We start from the raw sequence: 17500 nt of genomic DNA on the forward strand, positions 1-17500 counted from the left end.
ATCAGCAGGATTCCTGTGACGATGAATAAGCACCCTTGCGCCCCGGGGGGGGAAGGCAGTGAACGTTCCAATGGAACAGTTAAGCCAGGTAGCCAAGCTCTATGGGAACTAGGGCTGCCAACTGCCTCACTACTAAGCAGGGGGCCACCCCGCAGGGGGGTAGACGTAGCCAGTCCGACGGGGGGTCCGAACAACATCAGAAAATACTTAGAATTGTTGCATGTACGCTATACACAAATGATCATGCACAGGAGGGGGCCTGTGATCGGATGAATATACGGGACAAGGGAGGTCCTGTATGGGACAAACCAATGTAGCCTAATATACGGACAGTTGGCAACCCTAATCGGAACACTGCAGACAGACTTGTAAATAAGCAGGTGGAGAGTGAACAGAATGAAATGGGCGCACATTGCAGTTGCCTTTATCGGCTGGAATGGGGCAGAGTCAGCCATGCAAAGCACTCCCAGCCTGTCCCAGGTGTGATCAAATAGTGTTTCAGCAAATAGGGTACACAGGGGTGCACATCCCTCAGTGAGAAGTCGAACAGAGTCGTCTGGAAGAGAACTGATGATAACATCATCTTATGAAAATAAAACACTGAATAGAAGACATAAATTTACTCCCAAAGATGACTGCTAACAGTCACAGACATGATCGAATAAACTCAACACAAGTGATCACGTGACCAACTAACACAAGTTAGCATTATGTTATGTCTGACTGCAAAATATATTTCATGTTTAATAATGATTGATGATGCTTTGCTCATCCCTGTGTGACAGACAATCGATCATATCAGATCGTAGATTCATTAAGAATACCCAAAGTGCTATTTTTACCATGCCCTCAAGTTAAGATAAATCGGTTTGTTATCAGTTCAGGCTGATATCTGACGCTGATGACTCACCCTAAGTGTCATTAACGCTGCATGTGAATTAGACATTACATGGGAAAACCTGGTCACGATTATGTCATGCTGTATTAACAGAACCTATATCTTCAACACCATGTTAATGCATATAGGAAGAATGAGAATAGAGTATCAACAAAATAATCAATTTAACAGTTTCAAAGCAATACTGTAAGTTTTAACCATAGTGTGTCAAGGATGGGCCTGACCCAAAACTCAAAGACTATCTTGCTGTCCTTCTCTTTAAATATAATTCCCAACCAAAAACAAGGCGTGGGGGTGGTACTATCGCAAAGGAATGGCCAGGGTGTGACATCTTCAGGATGTCCTCGAGGCTCATTCAACCGTAAATAGTTATACACATATTTATACACATAGAAATCAAGGCTGGTGCCACTAGAATGTGACAGCAGCTGCAGAATTAAGTCGGCAGCCGATTGAATCATTTTTCAGAATAAAAGTCAGACCATTTTGATTGGTTTGGCGACTTGTTCCCGGGTTTTCACCAGCTGCTGTCACAAAATACCCTCCACAATATCTGGCTGACATCAGTGCTGGAGCGAATTTCTTCCCCAGATGGCCCCATAGCAATCTCTGAAACACAGGGTTTGAGGTGCTCTGGCTGCTCCGTCAGATAAGTCCACATTATGAAATACCATTCAGGGGGGAGAGGAGCATCCCATTTGCATAGTAATAGGCAGATAGTGTCACATGCCATTATGGAGAGCACCATTGTCAGCCGCAGACTTGGCATCTCTAGGGGACGTGAAATATGGGGCTGATTCTGGCTTCATGCACTCCCCGATAATGCATACAGGGCGGCCATACTGTACTGTACATTAAAATTCAGTTTATTTTTCTTATCGCTGTGTGGAACAAATGGGTGGGTGAGGGATTTCGATATGGTTCCTCATTCCATTCCATGCGTAACGATAAGCCCGTCCTCCAATTTCTACCTCCACCAGCCTCCCCCGGCGTCTATGGAGCAATACTGTCGCTTCATCTACGTCAATATCAGACAGACATGTCCCCATCATTTACCTACCTCATACTTTACCTCAAATACTCAAGTACTTGTGGTCTACTTGATTTAGTTCCCCTGGTCAAATGAAACCAATGGAATAGTCCCAAACTAGAAGTAAAATCAAGCACACCTCAAATACTGTCAACCACTTGGGCTAACATATTCAACCCAGTTCTGGTCCATAGTACTGTCCTGCTGTAGCTATATCTGTTCAAATTCAAGTTTGTTTTGTTTGCCATTTGTACTGTAGGTATTACAAATATGGTCAGTGGTCTGATAAAGGTGAAATATATCTGCTTCGAGCATTTGGCGTTATTCAACCCAAATCTGACGAGGCGAATGCACTTTGTAATTAGTAAGCCTCTCTTGATAAGAGTGTCTGTTTGTCAGATGAATGTTGAGCATCGTAAATTCAGCATATAATGCACAATGTCCAGTGGCATCATCTAGTTTCACAGTAGTGGTGGTGAGGTAGTGTTGCCCTAGCCTAGTGGATAGTGAGTTGAACTGGTAATCAGAAGGTCATGAGTTCTAAACTCACCTGGGAACACCACCACTAGTGTGCCCTTGAGTAAGGCACTTAGCCCAGGCACTTACTCGAGATAGACTGTTGCTGTAATCTCTAATTGTAAATTGCTTTTGATAAAAGCATCTGCCTAATGGTTAAAATGTATCCATCGAAAATGCAGCATGTCAGCCAAAGCTATGTTGCTATTTCAGATGTAGGGAACAAAGTAAAAGGCATAAAGAGATGGAGAGAGATGTATGTAGATGTTCAGGTGTAGCCGGCTAAACTAATGATCATGGAGCTTCTTTATACTGGGACCTCTGGAACATAATGTCATTTAAAGCTTAAGCAATATCAGTCCTGTGTTAGAACAACTAATTAAACAAACAACGGTATATAAAGTTGTGTCGTGTCACCTGTCTTCAGGTTAATTAAGCAGTGTAACTTTTGAGAGCACCAGCTATACCGATTAACTTTGTCTTCTTACTGAAATGTAAATAGATAACTGAGTCAACAACACCATTAGGATGGGAGAGCAGCACTGGCCTCATCTGTGTGTTTGGTGCGTGTGTGTGTGTGTGTGTGTGTGTGTGTGTGTGTGTGTGTGTGTGCGCGTGCATGTGAGTGTGTTTGGGTGTGTGTGTGTGTGTGTATGTGTGTGTGTTTGGGTGTGTGCGTGCGTGTGTGTGTGTGTGTGTGTGTGTGTGTGTGTGTGTGTTTGGTGTTTGTGATGGGAAAGAAGCACCAGCCTCATTTCCATTTCCATGTTTGTCTCAATCAGTGTGTATGTATCTGAGTTATAGGTGTCATTACAGCCGCGGCCCCGAGCTCTCCATAGTAAGGAGATGATTCAGCGGGTGTGTGTGTGTGTGTGTGTGTGTGTGTGTGTGTGTGTGTGTGTGTGTGTGCGTGTGTCTACTCTACTCAGTGTTCCAGGGCCCAGCCAGAGCTGCAGAGCTGTAAACAAAACCTGCAGCCAGCAGATTGGAGGTCTGCTGATGGATCTGAATAAGGGGACACACACGCATGTGTGTATGCAGGCACTTACACACACACACACACACACACACACACACACACACACACACACACACACACACACACACACACACACACACAAACACACACACAGACACAGAAATGAGACAAGGACACCATATGTGACATGTTCTAATGTTCTTTGGTCCTCATGTCGAGGACCATTTTTGACCAATCAAAATGTTCAGACTTCTTTTGAAACACGGAACTATGTTTCAACGTTGTTGAGAATCACAACACAAATTCGCTAGTCAAGCCAAAATACTGCAATGCAATGGATTCGGTGAGTAATCTCCACTGCTACCTAGTTAACTACAACACTAATTTACATTGTTAGCAGGCTCACAAAACAAGCTATGTTAGTTGACTAGCGATGTGTCATTGATTTTCAACGACGCAGAAATGTATTCACATTTTTCCGAAAGAAAAGTCAGATCATTACATCAGATCCCGATATCAGCACCGAAGCATTAGAACGAGTCACATATTTCATCTTAATCACAAGTGTCTGGCTTCCCAAACGAAACATTTTAAGGGTATCCTCCTCTCCCTCTCGACTATGATCACAGCATGGCTTCTTGATAAAAACCCTGAGGTACACGGAACCACTCAGACTCGTCTTCCTCCTATGCGGTGAAGGGAACGCTTCTCATTAGTGTCAGAACCGACTACAGCCCTCCTCTGGAGCCCTGCGGGCTAAAGAGGGATTTGACTCTGAAGGAATCTATGGGAACCCTAATGGTGCGAGGACAGTGGTTTCTCCTAAAGCCATTAGCACCGGCGGCCATTAGGGATCAAGTCCTCCTCTATAGTGCCCGGCGGCCATTACGGATCAATCTTGTCACAGAGCTCATTTGCTGATCCTGGGCCATATCTGAAACCGCTGTTGCAGAAGGAGCTGAGTGGATGGGCCGATGCGGCGGTTCAATTCCAACACCTTTGATTGCTTGCAGGGGTAGCCACCCAACCACCCACCTCCACCACCCAATCAATGGGTAGAGCAGGTTTACATATGATCTGCACTCGCCTTACTAATGAGGGAGAGCTGCTAATGGTAGACCTTTCATTGGAGGCGGTGTCTTCTGATACGGACACATTTGTTTTCCCCGTCTCTTTGGTCTTTAGATCAATACCGTTGAGAGTGTTTGTTCACACTCTATTCCTAGCGGTGGGACATATCGCCAAATGGGGGTGTTTGTGTGTGTGTGTGTGTGTGTGTGTGTGTGTGTGTGTGTGTGCGTGTGTGTGCGTGCGTGTGTGTGTGTGCAAGTGTATGTCTGGACACGTCTTCTCCAACAAAAACCCTGCGTAAACATCACTATGGTGGGTTTGGTTGACTACCAGCTAGAGTCTGTGGAGATAGCTAGCTGTGACGCCATCTTGTCTACACTACTGTGGATTCACTCTCCCTCATAAGACCTGTACTATATGAGTTAGAGGGAGTCTCCAACTAAATTGCCATTTCTATTAATTCCATGGATTAATTCCACGGAAGGGAGTGGAGGAGTGGAGGAGTGGAGGAGAGGAGGAGTGGGGGAGTGAAGGAGTGGGGGAGTGGGGGAGGGACACTCCAGGGAGGAGGGAGACTCTGTCTCATGTCTACTCACTTGGGATGTCTGATGTCGGCGAGGGAGCGGTCCAGGGCGATGTTGTTGCTGACGTAGATGTTGAAGCCGTTCTCCTTGTACACCGAGTCGTCACACTCGTCCTCACTCAGAGGGTAGGGCTTGCCCTGTTCACCTTTCCCTGAAGACAGGAGAGTGATGTGATGAAAATAAAAATACAGGCCGAAGTAGTCATGTAGTATACTTTAGCACCTTTTCAAATCTCAAGGTGAGTGCGCGGGCGTGGGTGGGTGTTGGTGTGTATATAGTGTGTGTGTGTGTGTGTGTGTGTGTGTGTGTGTGTGTGTGTGTGTGTGTGTGTGTGCCCGCCTGCACCAAAATGCTCATTAGCAAAACACTGTTCTTGTATACAGTTGTAATGAACATTGGCTTGAAACCAACAAGCGAGTCGGGACTTCTTCAATTGAATAAACATCCTTCTTCACACTCTGGATAATATGCTTACGCCGTGGAGGAGATTTAATTTGCTTTGCTTTACTTGACCTTAATCATAACTGCCGTTTTGGCCCATTAAATACAAACACAACAGCCTGAGAGTGTGTGTGTGTGTGTGTGTGTGTGTGTGTGTGTGTGTGTGTGTGTGTGTGTTAATTTCTGCTCCAGTGTGTGAATATCCCCGTGAGGAAGGAAAAGTAAATAATGCAACACAAAGTCAATGGGCGTGTGTCATGACTTTTTAAACATTTGAGTCTTATCCAGAGTAACTTCAATTAGAACTTAAAGGGCCAGTTTCACAGACAAGGCCTAATCCTAGACTAAAAAGCATCTTCAATGGAGATTTTATATTGAAAGTTTGATTTAGTCCAGGACTAGGTTTAAACCTTGTCTGTGAAACCGGCCCAAGTAAGTTAAACAACGTACATCACGATGGTTCCAATACTTTGATAGAATAAACCTGGTAACAGCCACAGTGCTCAAAAAAGGGAATCACACAATTTATTTCTGTTTGTGCTTTACTTCTGTTTGTACTTCGTTTGTACTGCCCCTCCACTGGTAGATCTGCTGGCTCTCTCTCTGCAGTGGGCTGTACTGACTGGTGTTTGACTAACTGTCTCTCTGCAGTGGGCTGTACTGACTGGTGTTAGACTAACTGTCTCTCTCTCTGGCTGTACTGACTGGTGTTTGACTAACTGTCTCTCTCTCTGGCTGTACTGACTGGTGTTAGACTAACTGTCTCTCTGCAGTGGGCTGTACTGACTGGTGTTAGACTAACTGTCTCTCTCTCTGGCTGTACTGACTGGTGTTTGACTAACTGTCTCTCTCTCTGGCTGTACTGACTGGTGTTAGACTAACTGTCTCTCTCTCTGGCTGTACTGACTGGTGTTAGACTAACTGTCTCTCTCTCTGGCTGTAGTGACTGGTGTTTGACTAACTGTCTCTCTCTCTGGCTGTACTGCCTGGTGTTTGACTAACTGTCTCTCTCTCTGGCTGTACTGACTGGTGTTAGACTAACTGTCTCTCTCTCTGGCTGTACTGACTAGTGTTAGACTAACTGTCTCTCTGCAGTGGGCTGTACTGACTGGTGTTAGACTAACTGTCTCTCTCTCTGGCTGTACTGACTGGTGTTTGACTAACTGTCTCTCTCTCTGGCTGTACTGACTGGTGTTAGACTAACTGTCTCTCTCTCTGGCTGTACTGACTGGTGTTAGACTAACTGTCTCTCTCTCTGGCTGTAGTGACTGGTGTTTGACTAACTGTCTCTCTCTCTGGCTGTACTGACTGGTGTTTGACTAACTGTCTCTCTCTCTCTGCAGTGGGCTGTACTGACTGGTGTTTGACTAACTGTCTCTCTCTCTGGCTGTACTGCCTGGTGTTTGACTAACTGTCTCTCTCTCTGGCTGTACTGACTGGTGTTAGACTAACTGTCTCTCTCTCTGGCTCTACTGACTGGTGTTAGACTAACTGTCTCTCTCTCTGGCTGTACTGACTGGTGTTTGACTAACTGTCTCTCTCTCTGCAGTGGGCTGTACTGACTGGTGTTTGACTAACTGTCTCTCTCTCTGGCTGTACTGACTGGTGTTAGACTAACTGTCTCTCTCTCTGGCTGTAGTGACTGGTGTTTGACTAACTGTCTCTCTCTCTGGCTGTACTGACTGGTGTTAGACTAACTGTCTCTCTCTCTGGCTGTACTGACTAGTGTTAGACTAACTGTCTCTCTCTCTCTGGCTGTACTGACTGGTGTTAGACTAACTGTCTCTCTCTCTGGCTGTACTGACTGGTGTTAGACTAACTGGCCAACAACAACAGGCCGGGGAGGCTGAAAGAGAGGAAGTGGCAGGACATAGTTCGAACGACTGACAGCCTCTCTTTCATCTAATTAAAATGTTCACGTCACACTCCGGGGCAGGAGCAGAGGAACGAAACGTGTTTATTTTTAGATGATGCTCCTTCAATCATCCGGAGCAGTTTCTTGTTCTCGTTAATGTGGGTATTGTTCTGATTGGATGAGAGACAGAGAAGTGTACGGCTTAGAGAGAGTGAGAAGCCTCCTCCAGAAACACTTGGTTGAGGCATCGTGTTCGAAGGTTATCCCTGTAAACAGTGTCTCCGTGGCCAACAAGCGGTTAACCCACTCTGACAGCTGCTTTGTTTGATGTGTGCGGGGATCCACAGGAGAAGACAATGATATTCTTAACGAGAGCCTTTTTCCTTTTAATGTGAGAAGGGGGAAAGAAATGGAATGTTTCCACTGCCAGACAAAAGAGCGAAATAGAAAAAAAAAAACATTGTTTTTGTAAAATATTAAATGGGATTTGGAGCGAGGTGGGAGATGTGTGCGCCAGGGTGCCAAAGCGCGTTTCAAGTAGGTATCGTACAGGATGCAACGATCGGAGAGAGAGAGAGAGTGAGAGAGAGAGACTGGAAACAGGATGAAAGCCCATCCACTCAGCTGATACAATTCATTTACATCATTTGCCAAAACAATGAGAATGAATAAATAACTTCACAAATAACATGTCATTAATCATTTTTCTAGGCATGTAAATTATACATGAATTTGTTGACGATTGCTTTCTGCCTTAATATGAAGGAAGTTGAATAACTCGGCTGTGAGTTGGGCTGATCTTATAATTACTGTAATGCTACATGCACAACACACACAGAGAGAAAGAGAGAGACAGAGAGAGAGAGAGAGACTGAGAGAGAGAGAGATAAAGAGAATCCTTTTGCCAGGGTGACAGAGGAAGATGAAAAACACAAAGCAAATGATATATTTCAGCACACCCACACAATCACTTTCAATTCATTATTAATGGTTTTGCATTCCATCCTGTCTAAAACAAAGGCGACCGAACTGAGAACATGAGCAAAGTGCATCCACCTGAAATCTACAGGGACCTGCAGCTTTTACAGTGTAATGGGTTTGATGATAATGCACGGCAGATTGCTCAGTAAAAATCACCAAATCTACTCAGTATGAATCATTCCTCTGGCCTTTCGGTAAAGTCTCCCCTTCGTGGATAGAGCTGTAATTACTAATCTATTCACTGGGATGCGGAAGGCCAGAGAGAGGATCTTCAAGTTCTGATTGAGAGATGCTCGACATTTTAATTAAGAGGCCCATGTCTTACAGAACCTCCCCGTACGGCTTTAGATCTCTGAACGGCTAAATTAGCTCGGGCACACATAGCAGGACGAGACCACACGTTACCGTTTCACTGCTTGAAATCTCTGGCTATACGTCTATACAGGAGCCCTTCTTTACATGAACAGACGCTGCGAGACGCAAGTGACTCTGCCTGACTGTAGGTCTCCAAATGACGACACCGTGTGAGGTACAACTGCATTTACATACTGCTCACATCGCTGCATTTGATGTCTAGTACACATGCGTGCCATGAACAGTGCACAATTCAGGGGAGGCTAGGCGAGGTAGAAATCAGAGGACGGGCTCATTGTAATGCACGGCATGGAATGAGGAATGGTATCCAACACACGTGTGTTCGACACCGTTCCTGATGTCATTCCATGCCTTTCAATAAGCCCGTCATCGACGTCTACCTCCACCTACCGCCGCCAGCCCCGACCCCGGCGAACATACAGACCCCACTTCCCACAATCCACTGTGAGAGACCCAGTAACTGTACAGATGCATTACTCATCCTTTAGGTTTCCACACACTGGCGGCGAAAATGAGTCGGCTTTATCAGAAAAATTAATCCGACGGGTTTTTCTCATTACAGGGTAGCTTGGCTGTCATCCGGTTTGGCTGCAACAGATGGTGCGTTGATCCATAGCGGGGCAGCGGGGCAGGACGAGATGGCATCGTTGGCCTGATGAAGGGGGAGGTCAGCAGGAGGAACAGTCGGGACTGTGGGGCGGCCATATGCAGGACGGGGACGTGACATCGCCTCACGTCTCCTCGAACGGAATCCGGAGCCATTCAACGTCTAATCTGGGTAATGACTTTATTTAATACCCCGACGCCGCCATTATCCGACCCCGGTCGCATCTCATTCCGGAAGGCCTGTTAAAGTGTTCTCGTCTCTCTCGTCTCTCTCTCTGTCTCTCTCTCTCTCTGTCTCTCTCTGTCTCTCTCTCTCTCTCTCTCTCTCTCTCTCTCTCTCTCTCTCTCTCTCTCTCTCTCTCTCTCTCTCTCTCTCTTTCTCTCTCTCTCTCTCTCTCTCTCTCTCTCTCTTCCACCATTGTTGGGGTGATTAATATTGCCGGTGACATGTTTATCTGGGGTTGACGGGAACCCCTGACCCAGAGAATATATACTCCCCCGTCAACCGATATGATTTATCCAGCTTCAAATGTCTGGCTCTAATACAAACCCAAGGAGTCTATTGAAAAGCCGCTGAAATATGAAAGCTCTGCAATGCCACAGTGATTTAACCTGAGCTGTGCAGAGACTTTGGGAAGTTTCTTTTTACTGAGATTGAGCTGTGGAGTGACGCTGTAATGTAACAATAGTAGCTGGAATGAGAGAGAGAAATGGGGGTGGCGGGTTGGGGCGGTGGATTATGAGGGTATTAATTGTGTTAATTTTGGTCTCTGCTCTTTGCCTGCCAGTCCTGAGGTAATGGAGATACAGAAGTAGAATGACGTGCACTGAAGATGCACTCTCCTGAAAAATATATGCAGAACTTACATGAGGTGGTGACTGATATAGGATTCACTATGAGCATGGCGGTAGAGAGAGTCAGCCACTCTAACAGTTCCAAACATTTTATAGCGATGAACCAGCATCTCAGCCCACAGACAGTGCCTTTGTCAGGGTTAGTCAGTGGTAGCATACTTAAATAGCTGAGGTACTACGTATGACATTTGAGAGATGATATATGCAGTGCAGCCCATTTACATTTACATTTGTGGCATTTAGCAGACGCCTTTATCCACTGACAACAAATACATTTGTCTAAATAAGTGAATCGTCTATCCATCAGTCATCATAATAAATAGTAATCTATGCCAAAACCAGGGGCCATTAGTAGTTACAATGTTAGAAGAAGGAATATTATTATTATTATTATTATTATTATTATTATTATTATTAATAATAATAATAATAACAACAATAATAATAATATATTATTATCTATTATCTTTTTTTTATTTTTATAAATGTACAAATGTAGTGATGAGGATGAAGAGGTCTTTAGGAATGACAGTTAAGATGGATCTTGAGAGTATGAATATGAAACTAATAGTAGCCTGTAGAGATTGTAGCCTGAGGAGATTGTAGCCTGAAGAGAGTATAAATAAACCATTTCTGGTGCAGTGTTGACTCCTGACATATTTCTTTGTTAGCGCTATGGAAAGTAAAGCCTTTTTCAGTCAGTGACCTTCTGTAATGAGTGTACATTTGAAATGAGATCTTGGTACATATATGTATATAGCCTATATATATATATATATATATATACATCCACATATCAATGATTGATCGTTAATGAGGGGTTAGCTGAACTAGTCCATGATTAGGTTTTTAACGTTCCGCTCCATTGGTCATTTGTCTCTTTCGTTGGTAGGTAATGAAATTTAATAAGGCAAAAGGGAACATTATCAACAGACATTTAATTCAGGTAGATCAATTTATGTTTTGGTACTGCCTCTACCTTAGAACTACGATTTACTACCTTGAGGATAATTGCCCTCTCGCCGAGAAAGAAAACCATTACAGAAAACGTCATGATCAATCATCTATTAGGCGTTGAGTGATTTGTTTGGACGTTTTGTGATGTGAGGTCTGAGCTCTCTCAGTGTGGTGTGAAAGTGTTTAAAGGAGGGGGTGGAGTGAGATAAAAGGTTCCCAGTGAGTTTCTGTGATTTCCTGTTCCTGTTGGGGGGTTCTGAGACGTACCGACACGCAGCTCGTCTCTCCTGATGCTCTCGTTATCGTGCCAGTCTCTCCTCCGCAGGCCGTCTGTCCAGGTGTAGATGTGTCCGTCACTCAAACCCAGAGAGAAGCCCTGGGAAAGAAGAGAGGAGAGAGGGATGAGGGAGGGAGAGGGGAGGATGGGAGGACAACATTCTGAGAGATGGGTGACTCTGCATGTCACTGTAAGGTGACATAACATAACGCTCTGTATCCACTTGATGGAGTGCTTTGTGAGGTTAAGCGACCATTATTTCTATTACCTATTTATGTGCCCTCATTCCATCACATATGAACATATACTCACCAATTCAACTGACAGATAGATTGCTTTGAATGACCCTGAAATAGTTCAAATTGCTCTCTCTCTCTCTCTCTCTCTCTCTCTCTCTTAAGTGTTCTCTGACGTAACGGAAGGAGAACTTACTAATAATTCAGACATCTTAAGCGTCGCTTTTGTTTTGCTCGGCTCTCAATTCCGATATTGCCTCCAAGCTCGACCTTAATTGGCTTAAATAAAACCTTAACTTTTAACGAGCCATGCTTCACAAAACAAAAGAATACCTTTAAATCTTTTATACTAACCCATTCATCTAAATCATAACCTGAGGGAAGAAAAGCTTTTATCAAATGCAACATTTAAAGAAGAGGAAGATAGGGAGGTCTCTCCTGACCATATCAGAGGTGTGTGTGTGTGTGTGTGTGTGTGTGTGTGTGTGTGTGCGTGTGTGTGTGTGTGTGCGTGTGTGTGCGCATGTGTGTGTGTGTGTGTGTGTGTGTGCGCGTGCGTGTGTGTGTGTGTGTGAGTGTGCGCGGGTGTATGTCTGTGTGTCTGTGTGTGTGTGCGTGTGCATGTGTGTGTGTGTGTGTGGACGCGTGCGTGTGTGTGTGTGCGAGTGCGTGTGTGTGTGTGTGTGTGAGTGTGCGCGGGTGTATGTCTGTGTGTGTGCGTGTGTGTGCGTGTGTAATCTTGTTATTCAACGTAGGCCAGGTGTAATATCTCCCCTCCCCTGGTCTGCAGTCTTTTGAGGGTTTAGAGTGGTTACAGCACGGTGGCGCGCCGCCAGCCGCTAAACACCGCTGCATTCACCAGCCCCGTATCATGGGAAGGAAGAGGAAATAGAAGAGTACCACAAAATGAGCCTGTCAAGTAGCTAGAGAGTAATGCTCTGCTGAAATATCAGTGAGATGGCAGTAGTTTAAGTGGACCATTATTACCTCCGTTGTTCCCCTAGTTACCAGATCTGCTGATATTGAGGAGGGAAACTGGGCTTTTGTGAGGGCCCCATTGAATCCAAAATGGCTGCATCCCCCCACCTACGAGTCACGGTGCAGATGTAGCGATGCATACTAATGTGCTGTGTGCAGGAGCGTGTCTGTCTGGGTGGTGTGACGGCGGTGAACACTCCGACGTCCTGATGATGAGGTGAGTCTATTAAAAGCATGCCGACGATTGAGGGAGAGGAAGGGGTATGAATTCAAAAATGTGAGCTTGTTTTTTTGGTTTTTTTGTTCAACGAGGAGAGGTTTGCCTGCCACACTGCATAACTATAAAGGCTGTTTCTCCGTTAACTGGATCAGCGTGGCGGCACCATTTAACGCTAAAAACCCAATCTGCGAGGAGTTAAGATGCAGAGTTTCCCCGCTGTGCTCGTTCGGGGAGACGTGCAAAGAGCTAGTCTAGTTTGTTCCTTTATTGTCACGCTGCGGAATCTGAGAGGCCAGGAGTAAGTTAGCGAAGGAGACAAACACACTCCTTTATATAAGTAAACAACAACAACAACAACAGCAACAACAACAACAACTCTCAGCAGAGTCGTGGGTGTCATATGAGTGATTTACAGACCGTTGATGACAGGTGATATGACGAACGCATGAAAACGAGGGGATTTGGAAAGGAATAATAGTAGTTCATACTGGCACCGATGCTGTGGTGCTGGAGAATAGCTCTAGGAGAGCAGAGGTGTGGATTTACTGTACTGTTTAAAGAGTGTTCATAACAGCCCTGATATGAAATATGAAAAGCCAGGATGAGGTACCGTTTTTAAAAGCACATCAGACTCTCTATTGGGCATAATCCAATTACTTCACAGTGGGACGTGATGAAGAAGCAAACTAAGCATGGAGATGTGAGATCCGGTTATTTTCACTGATCTGGCCTTATCAGGATCAGAGGTAAGGGGGATATGCAGAATGATAATTGAAATTATGCTGATCTCTGCAAGGTTATCAAATGTGAGTGCTTAGCTCTGCTCTTCGCCTATTAGGCTGAGATGTGATATCTAAGTGTAGGAGACATTTTTATAAATAATGATTTGGAGCGGAATAAATAATCAGTTTTCTATGCCAAAACATTTTTAAAATCTTCTTTTCATGCCACTGCCATGTCAACAGTGGAATTCACTGAGGATATCAATAGATAGTCACACCAACATACAAGAGGGATGGATAAAGGCCTACAATACAATATTACAATATTACAATTAATTCAATACTATGACACATCGTTTGAAAGCTTACAATCTGTCCTTTCATAATCTGTCAAAAACTGTCAAATTAACTCCCCCTAGATGCAGCCTTTTTCACCAGACCCTTGCAGTCAGTGCAGAGTGGCGAGCTGCAGCTACTCAGATAGACCTGGCTGAGACCATTACAGTAATGGCCGTGACTCTCTAAATAAATAAAGAAGTCCTCTCTTTGGCGTAATTGACATCACTCGCGCTGACACAGGACCAAAGGCCAAAAGGGGCATCTGAACCTTTAAAGAGTGCAATTTTCATATTGCAGTTCTATATTCAGTTTTCTTTCCATAATGTCAACCTCCTTGGCCCTCCTGTTACATTTTTAAAAACGACCGGTTCCAATTCTCGCCTCATGGCCTTATATAATTATATATTATATATAATATATATGAATAATATTTATTATACATGATTTCCCTTCTGCGGCTCCCGGTCTTGAAGAACTGGAGCAGAATGCTTTGAATAGGAGGAGAGAACCACAGAGGAGTCATTCACAACCTTTCACCTGGTCATCTGTCGTATGCTTTGCTTGCTGTATTCAACATTCTGTATTCAGCCCCACTGTGTATTAAAAGGTGGGCGCTTCTATGAAAGAGTTCCAATCTTCCACTGTAGACAGAAGAGCCATCTTGACTATCCCTCCTAAAGACCTCTTCACCCCCCACTACCTCCCTGTACAGTTCCTCTACTGAAAAAAATGGCATATGAATGGATGACTCACTTACTTTATCCACATTTGTTGTAAGTTGCTTTGGATAAAAGCTAAATGTAGGCCTATTGGCACTTTCTATCAAAACATCAACCCTCCTAAATGCTTTTGATGCTGACTGTGAGGGTGACGAGGGGGCAGATATTGAATGAGGAAAAAACTTTAGAAAATGTTTTTTCTCTGCCGACGTAAAGCATTTGAAATGACGCAAGTAGTTTAGTTTTGGTTTGGTGTGTTTGGTTTTCTCCTTCGATGCCCTTGTGGGCCTTTGAACAGACGGCTCTGGTGATGTAAAATGAAAAATGCACAATGTTCTTTCATCCCCAGACAGACGCATGAAAAAAGGCTGACAACTGCAATAAAATAGTTTAATAAATAAATATCTCCAGTTGTTGGGTTCACAATCAGAATATACTGTAACAGGTGGAACATAAGGGTGTTGTTAAATTATTTATATTGAATATGGTAGAGATACCATATATTCCTCTAGCTCTCTCTACACAGGCACACACAAACACAAACACACAGACATACACACACACGCGCACGCATGTGCACACGCACACACACACACACACACACACACACACACACACACACACACACACACACACACACACAGGACGAGATGGAAAGAGGCATGCAGCGAAAAAAGAAAGAAGCGAAAGAAGTAAGCTCATGCATACGTTGGGTTATTTTTGCAACCATCTTCATTTATATAACGTTGTTGTGAGTATCCAGTATGTAAATGAGTCTATTCCCCATGCGTATTCACACTAAAACACTGGGTAGAGTGAACCCCATATGCTTTGAGGAGGGAATAATTTCCCAACTATGTCTGTACGTTGACGGTGAACCAACCTTGTGTGCTGTGCTGTGCATTCAAGCTCATTACTCCCGACAGCAGGCAGGAGGAGGCTGGTGGAGGTACTGTTGACATCGGAGGACGGGCTCATTGTAATGCACGGGACGGAATGAGGAACAATATCAAACACGCGTGTTCACAGCCTCCTCACGCGTGTTCACAGCCTCCTCACGCGTGTTCACAGCCTCCTCACGCGTGTTTGATCCCGTCCCTCATTCCGTCCTGTGCATACCAATGAGGCCGTCCTCCGTTTACGTACCTCCGCCAGCCTCCCCCTGCTGTCGGGAGTCCCTCATCCCATCCCAACGACCTCGTCCTCCGATGTCTGCCTCCCCCGGCCTCCCCCCCCTTGCTCTACAGGCGGGTTCTCAGCCTCTGGTACTCTGTCTGGACGGCCTGTCAGGAGGACAGCAGAGTGACCTTGCCCGGGGCGTTCCAGTTGGCTGTAATCTAAACCCAGCAGTGGGTCCTGGCCTGACCGGCCCTCAGGGGGGGAGCTCTCTTATCAACATGGAGGAGATGTACTGTTCTGTACCCCACATCCACCAACTACTCTGTGTGTGCCCTCGATGTGTACTCTATGTATACTGTGTGTGTGCGAGTGCGTGTGTGTGTGTGTGTGTGTGTGTGTGTGTGCATCTCTCTTGTCTTTCAGTGTACCCTCTGTCTGTCTTTCTCTCCCCCTCTCTCTCCTCGCCTCTATCTATCTCTCTTCCTCTCTCTTCCCCTCTCTCTCTCTCCTCCTCTCTCTTCCCCTCTCTCTATCTCTCTCTTCCCCTCTCTCTCTCTCTCTCTCTCTCTCTCTCTTCCCCTCTCTCTCTCTCTCTCTCTCTCTCTCTCTCTCTTCCCCTCTCTCTCTCTAACACAACCACTCCTGTTTCTTCCTGAGCTTGTTCCGCCATCTCTCTGCCCCCACTCTCCTCTCCCCTTTCGTCTGTTCATCCCTCTGTTCTCTCATCATTCTCCTCCTCTATCATCCCTCTGTTCTCTCCTCCTCCTCTATCATCCCTCTGTTCTCTCCTCCTCCTCTATCATCCCTCTGTTCTCTCCTCCTCCGTCTTCCCTCTGTTCTCCTCCCCATGCTGAGACTGGCAGTCTGTCAGACAGCCTCCCTGCACATTGATTCCAGTAAATTTAGCAATTACAGGCTGTGCCCAGACAGCTCAGGGGTGGCGAGGCGCACATTGTGCTACTTCATTAGAGACGCCCAAAAAAGCTCAGTTCAGAAGATGCGGGTCTGGCAGGTCTTTTATTTTACATGCGCTTCGCTCACCCCGAGATTAACGTTACCTTCAGAGGTCTCGGGAATTCTAACAATGGGGAACAATGTTTTTTCTTCTTCTTTTTCTTTTCTTTCTTTCTTTCAGTCAGGGTGTTAGAATGGGTGATGTCATTGCTTGAGTGAAGCCACAGTGCCAAAGACCCATATCTTGAGGCTTGTTTAAAAATGTTCCATACACCTGCTGATCTGGTGATAACCTACTGTGATAAGAGTGGATTTGGCAACATGCCCCTCTCTCTCTCTCTCTCTCTCTCTCTCTCTCTCTCTCTCTCTCTCTCTCTCTCTCTCTCTCTCTCTCTCTCTCTCTCTCTCTCTCTCTCTCTCTCTCTCCCTCTCTCTCTTCCAGAGAAGAAACAAACATGATAGTATTCAACTCTCCCTATGCAAATGTTTGCTTGTCAGAGAGCAGTTGACACCCTTGGGGAGGAGGTTGCTTCTCTGTCCACAGGGAGGGGGGATTTTTTAAATGTTTTGGACATTTAACAGACGCTTTTCTTTACATTTGTCTAAAGTAAGTGAATCATCTATACATCAGTCATCATCATACATATGACATACAGTACCCATGGGAAAGTGTGTCCAACCGTTTGACTGGTACTGTATATCAGTATCAAGTTGTCCTTGTCAACGTCTCACCGAGCACAACAGGCTTGATCGTTCTCTTGATCGTCTCACGCCGCTGACAGCCACCA

General features: G+C 45.1%; 1 protein-coding gene across 1 annotated transcript in view; it reads right to left on the reverse strand.

Annotated features, from left to right (window-relative positions):
• galntl6 (polypeptide N-acetylgalactosaminyltransferase like 6) overlaps window positions 1–17500 on the reverse strand; it is a gene marked incomplete at both ends in the record, with an annotated part of 170284 nt that overhangs the window by 124555 nt on the left and 28229 nt on the right. The window contains 2 exons of the mRNA XM_080534934.1: window positions 5091–5229; window positions 11416–11524. Of these exons, the coding sequence (XP_080391060.1) occupies window positions 5091–5229; window positions 11416–11524 (248 nt within the window). The remainder of the gene's footprint in view (window positions 1–5090; window positions 5230–11415; window positions 11525–17500) is intronic.

Source organism: Nansenia antarctica (assembly GCF_963989245.1).
Source record: "Nansenia antarctica genome assembly, chromosome: 6".
Classification (NCBI taxonomy): Eukaryota; Metazoa; Chordata; class Actinopteri; order Argentiniformes; family Microstomatidae; genus Nansenia; species Nansenia antarctica.